At 34.5% G+C, this 7976-nt stretch overlaps 1 protein-coding gene and 1 long non-coding RNA gene across 3 annotated transcripts; one reads left to right on the forward strand and one right to left on the reverse strand.

The window, feature by feature from the left end:
• Positions 1-457: 457 nt before the first annotated feature.
• Positions 458-5347, reverse strand: LOC129572629 (uncharacterized). Of its 2 annotated transcripts, XM_055452632.1 has the most exons (7): positions 5104-5347; positions 4564-4656; positions 4158-4471; positions 2334-2678; positions 1726-2077; positions 1417-1624; positions 458-1292 (listed from the first exon to the last, which is right to left on the reverse strand). In XM_055452632.1, the coding sequence occupies exons 3-5, from the start codon at positions 4420-4422 to the stop codon at positions 1773-1775; spliced, it is 915 nt and encodes a 304-aa protein (XP_055308607.1). In that variant the 5' UTR covers positions 4423-4471; positions 4564-4656; positions 5104-5347; the 3' UTR covers positions 458-1292; positions 1417-1624; positions 1726-1772. The 2 variants fall into 2 exon arrangements, with proteins under 2 accessions (XP_055308607.1, XP_055308608.1); XM_055452633.1 differs by lacking the exon at positions 5104-5347 and having other exon boundaries at positions 4564-4677.
• Positions 5348-5679: 332 nt separating this feature from the next.
• On the forward strand, positions 5680-6658 carry LOC129572628 (uncharacterized). Its single transcript, XR_008688469.1, has 3 exons — positions 5680-6041; positions 6162-6415; positions 6519-6658. It is a non-coding gene; the product is annotated as an uncharacterized LOC129572628 (long non-coding RNA).
• The last annotated feature ends 1318 nt before the right edge of the window (positions 6659-7976 follow it).

Raw genomic sequence — 7976 nt, forward strand, 5'->3', positions numbered from 1 at the left:
ATACGTTAAAACAAGACGCATCATTCAAATATAATTCCTTACCCGAAAATTAGAACTAATTAGTTTGGGTTCAAGCTCAATATGCAGAAGAAATAAATTCAAATAATATGTTGTTTTTTTTTCTCTTTCAATTGAACAAACAAAGATATTTGATGAAGTATTTTAATGAAACGGTCCACAAAAATAAATTCACTGATGTTGCAAAAACTCTGTCAAAAACCAGAATTGTTCGTTTAAAATTATCAGGTAGATTTAATTTAAAAATAAAAATAAAAATGTGGACAAAATTCTGAGAAAAATTGTATATTTGTTGTGTTTTGTTTACATTGAAAATATCAAGCAGTTGCAATATTATAGTTATTGCTTGATTCACTAGTTGATTAATCACTTTGAAACAAATTTCCTTCCGTTTTGCGTATTTTATATTTGCTTTATATTCGTTTTTTGTCTGGCCAGACTTTAAATCAGTATAAATGAATGAATACCTATCGCAAATGTTGGAGGAACTGTTTTTGAATATTTTTATCTACTAAATTGTTGACGAAAAATGACGTTTTATTGTTCCTTGGTCTTATAATAAAACTTGGTGCACACACACATAAAACTAGCACAAAAGCCTACAAAAAAATATAATAAAATGCTTGTAAACAGAGCATTCAGAAGGGTATTACCCGAGTCATTGTATCTAGCATTGTATATTTTGCACTTTAATCTGTACTATAGCCTATCTTGTGTAAAACGTAAAAATCTTTCTAACCATTAGAAAAAAATCACCTGGAAAATCACATTTGTTCTAGTTCATTTATAATTTCTTTTACTGTTTCTTCTGGCATTTCCTTGGTTTAGTAATTCAATTTACTAAATTATTCAATCAAGTTCAATTTCTATTGACTAATCTATTGTTTAGACTATTGGTGAATTGGTCCACGATAATTGTGTTTGAATTTTTCTTAGAGTATTTTTTCCAGTTATTTTTATGTCTAATTTTGTACTATCTTCAAAACACAATTTGGACACATTTTAAATTTGAGATAAAAAAGACACATTTTTTGGTGGTGGCATAGAACGTGACTAACGCAATAAGTTGAATTCTATGCTTTAAGCTGAGTGAAGCACTGCCCATGGAACTGTCTACATTAGTGCGCTGACCTAGGCGCTGACATCCTAGCTGGCATCTTTGCTAGTCCCTGGGCGAGGCTCTTGGCTATATCTTTCGTTGTAGTACTCATGAATCAAACCTTCAACGTCGTTCATTCTTTTTTCATCGCCATTTGTTCGAATGCGTAACAAATCTAGAAAGCAAACGTTTTCATTAGATTTTCTATTGATTCTAGTTTATTGGATGGTTAATTATAAATAATTATTCCATATTAGATTTCATCTAGGATTTCATTAATTAATTAATTAGAAACTTACCAAGTGCAAAAACCATCCCTTCGTGGTATATTTCACCGGTTGAAATGTCTGCAGGAGGAACCAACGACAATAAAATGGCCAAAGCAAATGTGAAGTCAAGTGTCACGTCGTGTATATGTGGATGTACGTTCCATGACTGCAATTGATTAATGACATCACTATGTATTTCAATCAAGCGACCTCCAATCTTATATACGCGTCCATTTTTCTGAAAATGCAAAGTTTATAAACAATATTAAAATTTTAGAACCATGAATGACTAAAATAGATAAAATGATTATGAATGTAAATCTAAATTTAGATTCTTACCGTAGTAATGAACGGTATGTCGCCTGAAATCGGATCGTTTTCATGTTTCACAAGACCTTCGATAGTAGATGGTAGTGGGAGGGAACGTCTCTTCCCATCAAAATCCAATCGTCCTCGTTGCCAGAATCACTAATAGCACCATCGTTTTCGGGATCATTGATTGTAGCATTTTCTGAAACGAAATCTTGATCGAGGCTTCCGATGCGCCCTAGAATGCGCTGTGAACTTGTTTCAAAAAGCTGTTGAATTTCTTGCTCATTTTCACCATAAGAACTGAATACAGGTTCTGGTTCCGGTTTCAGAAGATCTTGACCACTCACGCAATTGTCCATATCAGTGTTCATGTCAAAATCTAGGGAAAAGAATGGTTTAGAAGACCATATATTTAAAATGAGATAACAAGCCAGATTAAAATTTTGTAAAAATTTCAATATATTTCGTCGATTTTATTCGACTCATAACGCGAAACTTATGCTTGACCATTGTGCGGTATAGATGGAATTGTGAACCAAAAACGAAATCTTCAATGCATGATATGAAAAATATGACGATTTTTTATGTGTTTCAATTGACTTTAATGGACAGCCAATTAAGAAGTGAAAACTTACCTGATGGAGCCGATAAACTGATGGCATCGTCGTCAGATGTTTCTTGTGCTGCAGATGAAGCGACAACATTTGACTCTACAGGAGGCTGTACAGTTAGCTGATCAGGTAGCTGCAAAGGTAGCTGAATTGTTGCCTGTGCACTAGGCTGAGCAGGTAGCAATGCAGGTAGCTGTATAGGTAGCTGTATAGCCGGCTGTGTGAGTGAATCAATTAGATCTAATCGAGGATCTAATGTCAAAGTAGATCGCAAATCAGTGTGCACGGGTATTCTCCTCGATGGATTATATATTGCTGGAGGAATATTTCGACGCCGTATTTTATATGCCAAAGCAGCCGTCCAATTTACTGAAATACAAAGTTTGAGATGTTAAAATCCAGCGCGCATTTTTGAAAATTGAATATCAAAGGCTAATCGTTAGACTAATCGAAAAATATTCAAAATTACACTGCAAAATGATTAAGAAAGTGACTATGTTCCACAAGAATAACGAAGATTTGGCAAATACATCGACATCTTGTCTAGCATCTTGTGTTTATACTGTTCATCGGCAATTTATCGACAGCTTATCGGCGAACATAGCGAATAGCTCTAGGAATAGCTTAGCGATGAGGTAAAACCGGCTGTCGATGAATTGACGATGAACAGAACAAGCACAAGACGTCAAAGCAAGTGTCACTTGTTTCAAAATCTAACCCACTTCAGAAAACATCAAAGAACATTTCCAATTTATCATTTGCATCAAATCAAATGTTCAATCTTTTAAATACATTGTCGTCCTGCGTTCGTTCCTACGTCGGTTGTGTTCACCGACAATCCATCGGCAGTAGGCGTTGCGTAAATTTAGAGTGTTTACCTAGGTGTCTGTTCTTTAGCTTCATTGACAATTTATCGACAGATTGTCGGCGAACATAGCGAATAGCTTAGCGATGAGGCAAAACTGTCTGTCGATGAATTGACGATGAACAGTATAAGCACAACGTGATACAGCTAGTGTCGAATACTTTGCCACATCTATAAATTTTCGTAATGTTTCACGGTCATTCTCTCAGAACATAATAATCACGAGATTTTTAAGTTGTTGAGATCTATGAAAAACAATAAATTTTTCTAAATGGGAATCTAACAATGACCAGACTTAGCAAAATACACTTTTATTCTAGCTTTTATTGCACTTAATCCGACTGCCGATGGATTGACGATGAACAGAGCAAGCGCAAGACGTCAAAGCAAGTGTCACTTGTTTTAAAATCTAACCCATTTCAGAAAATGCCAAAGACTAGGCCAAAGAACATTTCTAATGTCATTTTGTGTATTTTGTAATTTATCATTCGCATCAAATCAAAAGTTCAATCTTTTAAATACATTGTCGTACTGCGTTCGTTCCTACATCTGTTGTGTTCACCGACAATCCATCGGCAGTAGGCGTTGCGTAAATTTAGCAAGATATTTAGAGTGTTTGCCTAGGTGTCTGTTCTTTAGCTTCATTGTCAATTTATTTATTTATTACGAAGCTCACATTTATGACAATATATGTTCACAGCAAGCTGAGAACATGCTACATTATTTATCGACAGATTGTCGGCGAACCTAGCGGCGAACATAGCGAATAGCTTAGCAATGCGGCAAAATCATCTGTCGATGAATTGACGATGGACAGTATAAGCACAATGCTAGGCACAATGTGATGCAACTATTGCGAAGACTTTGAAACTTCTATAAATTTTCGTAATGTTTCACGGTCATTCTCTCAAAATATAATAATTACGAGACTTTTAAGACGTTAGAATGTGTGAAAAACAATTAAATAAGAAAAAATCGCTTACGTTGGAATCGTTTTATGTAACAAGCATACCAGCCTTCATTTGGGAAAACGCTTGATGTACTGGCAAGAACATTCGGTTCATAACTGCTCAATGGATGTCCATCACGGAAAGCCTCTTGTTTGTCAGTCCAAAAAACCATAAACTTGCGATTTGAATGAATCCCGTAATTAATGAAATTTTCTGCATGTGCATTTATTTCTTTTATCCATGAATGTGGAACGATCACGTGTTCCTTCGTCTGAATAATGAATACTATGAAATACATCGTGGTATAGATCGTGCACGATAGTTTCCTTCTTTTTTAGAGGTTAGGTCTTCGGAACAGAAAAAAATAGAAAAATTGAAAAAAATATAGAAGTTTTGTATAAATAAATTCAGATAGTTGTGTGTATTTAAAATGCCGTACCAGGAAAATTAGACGATTACAGAAATAATTCTGGATTTTACTTCATCGTATTTGCAATTTCATGTAACACATTCGGTCTGGCACGTTGAATTTCTGTCGACAAAAGAATTTCTGTCGTTATATTTTCACTTGTATTAACGACTTGTCGATTTTCTACTTCATTCTTATGACCACAAATATGTCTAGTTAAATTGCTTATTCGCCAGTAATTATCATAGGTGCATGGAATTTTCCTATCACAAAATGTACACTTAACCGAACAAATAGCACGATTTTCTTTTACAGTAATTTTATCTAAATTTTCACCGCTAAATGTACTGTTAATTTCCTTAGTTTTTAAATAATTCTTTACTTTACTCAGCAACAGTTTGTGCAGTTCATCTACATCTAAGTTTTTTGCTGTTTTTTTTGAATTTTTTTTTTCTTTCTTTTCTTGTTTAAAATTTTCAAGTAATTTTGGTAAATTCAAGATTAATGCTCTATGCCCGAGACGGAATTTGAACGGGTGTTCGTTTTCGTAAATTGTGTTTTTTAACTCACTTCTGTTTACTTCACTTTCAATATTTATGATTGCATTTTCGTCAATTGTTGCTATCGCAGGTCCACAGTCATAAGCCGAACTGATTAAAATATTTTTAATAAAGTTTGGATAGACAAATCCACTGAATTGTTCTAATTGATAGAAAATACGACAAGGCTGTTTCTTCTTTGGTTGTTGACTCATTACTGATGTGAGGTTATAACGTTTGAATGACACTATGAATGACATATAAATCCAGATGGCGTTAAGAGTCTTCAAAGGTCGGCAATGCAGATGTTGAATCTGAGTTTCATATTCACAATATTCACAAAGGCGTGTAATATTCACTGCATGTTTGTGATATTCACTGCGGACAGACCGCAACGAATATAGTGACTTCATACAATTTTGTGTGGATCTTGTGAATATTTGTGAATATTTGATTGAACATACAATTCCTTGTATGTACGTGAATGATTGGATGAACAATTCCCCTAGCGTGAATAAGTTTTGGTGCAATGAATTCCAAATCGTTGCCAATTTTTCCAAAGCAAAACCCGTCATTGGTTTGTTTTTTAATCAAAAATAGAACGGTATTGTTTGTAATGAAACTTTGAGTCGTAGTACGCAAATCACCGTTTGATTGAATCATGAAAAATGTACACAATTGAATACAGACAAACCTGAAGTTGGTTGTCACTGTGTTTGACAATTGACAGTCTGAAACTCGCTCTAACCAACTTCGATTTTTTTGTATTTGACAAAGTGTCAATGTCATGACTTTTATTTGTGTACACAAACAAACGATGCGAACTACGATTAAATGTTTCATTACAAACAATACCGTTCTATTTTTGATTAAAAACAAACCAGTGACAGGTTTTGCTTTGAAAAAATTGGCAACGATTTGGAATTCATTGCACCAAAACTTATTCACGATTCCGCTGCGTATTCAAAGGTAAATAAAGAAGTGAAAATATTTCATTGGTGATAACATTGGTGGCTTTGAATGCGTGTGTCGACCGATGTGAATAATTCGTTCCAGAACATTCGCAATAATATCAATTTTTTACTTTAGTTTTTAGAATCGTGAAGTGGATTGATAATGAAACTCTTTCGGAAGCGAAAAGTCTTGCAAATCACAAACAACAATCGAATGGTACAGGCGATATGAATTGCGGCACCTACTCATCGGCACGAAATACTTTGGAAGCAATTGATTTTCATACACAAAACGGTGATTTGCCTTGGGGTCAAAAGTATTGGCATTTGAAAGTCAGACATCCAGTCTCGAGCAATGGAATTTGGACACGTTTGTTCGATGAATTTGATGTGAGTTTAGGAATTGTTCTCAATTTTTTTCCATATTTCATTAACATTTTTCGTAATTCATGCAAATTTCAATTGGTTTCCAATTTTTCACGTTTTCTTACAGAATCGAATGACAAAATGACATCGAAACTCATGCAAACGGTGGCTTTGAATCCAAAACGCTCACGAATCCAAAGTGGCGATCAATTGTTTGGGGTCAGAGACAAGCAGAGCTGTTATCGTGCCATTGTGCTGAAGCTTGAGGCATAAATTAATCAGTGCAAGTGTTTTATGGTTGATATCGGCAGTGTCAAGTTGTGCGATGAAGAGGATATTTTTGGTTGTCTGCGCAAATTTCGTGAAATACCACCAATGGCGATTCGATTCTCTCTGACCATTTGATTGAATTGTGGAGTATCAAGACCTCGGAATGTGTGACATCGCATGAGAAAAATTCTGAATCACACACTTTCATCGAATACAAACAGCCGAAATACACGCATCGCCCAATTGGTATCGAATCTTTTGCTGAAGGCAGTGAGGTGTTGAGCGGAAAATTCAAAGTGGCCAGTTGAATCGAGTTGGTCGAAGATGAATACACGGAAAGACATTTTAAACGAATGACAGAGCATTTAACAGCCATCAAAGCACGCGACTTCACATTTGATTTAATGAAAAATACATTTTGTTTAAGGAAATTGTTTAAATAAAATTTTCATTTTTGAATGAAATACACCAAATTTGTTCGGAAGATGGTTTTGTTTATTGTTTGAAGTCTCGTTGATTCATTGTTTGTGTAGCAAATTGAACGTTTTGTATGGAATAATCGAGTCGACATTGATTTTGTTTTTTTTCCCTAAGCACTCAACTCTTTGGTATTTTTCAAGGTATGGTGAATATTCAGAGGAGTTCTCACTTCACTGGAAACAAATGGATTTACTTACCTTGCCATACTTTCTTCTTTTCTCACGCACAACACCAAATCGAAAATGTTCTTTCTCAGATCAAAATATGGAGAATTCAATTTTGAAAATCCGATGAATCGCACCAATCGTAATATGTATGATGCAAAGTGAGATTTTATGCAATTTTCGTAAGATTTTCAAAGCGAGATTTCAATGTTTATTTTTTCAGACACACAATAACAAATTATTCTTTTTGATTTTGTTAATTGATATTTTTTTTCGCAAAAAAAAAACAATCGGATCAATAGAGCAACACAGAACAGAGGACGACACACTGTAAGACTGATTGAACTCGAATACAATACTCAACGCACTTCGCCGTGTATGCATCGTCGTATAGGCCTCCTTTTCGTATCCAGAGGACACTTTGATCCAAAGACGATGATGCTTGCAACGAAATGCGTAGAATACACATGTGAGCAAACCGATTGTTTTTTTTTGCGAAAAAAAATATCAATTTACAAAATCAAAAAGAATAATTTGTTATTTTGTGTCTGAAAAATAAACATTAAAATCTTGTTTTGGAAATCTTACGAAAATTGAATAAAATCTCATTTTGAATCATAAATCGTTATGATTTGAGCGATTCATCGGATTTCCCAAAGTTGACTTATTCA

The sequence above is a fragment of the Sitodiplosis mosellana genome, unplaced genomic scaffold (genome assembly GCF_009176505.1).
Source record: "Sitodiplosis mosellana isolate CC-2019 unplaced genomic scaffold, AAFC_SMos_1.0 Smas_scaffold_5290, whole genome shotgun sequence".
Lineage (NCBI taxonomy): Eukaryota > Metazoa > Arthropoda > Insecta > Diptera > Cecidomyiidae > Sitodiplosis > Sitodiplosis mosellana.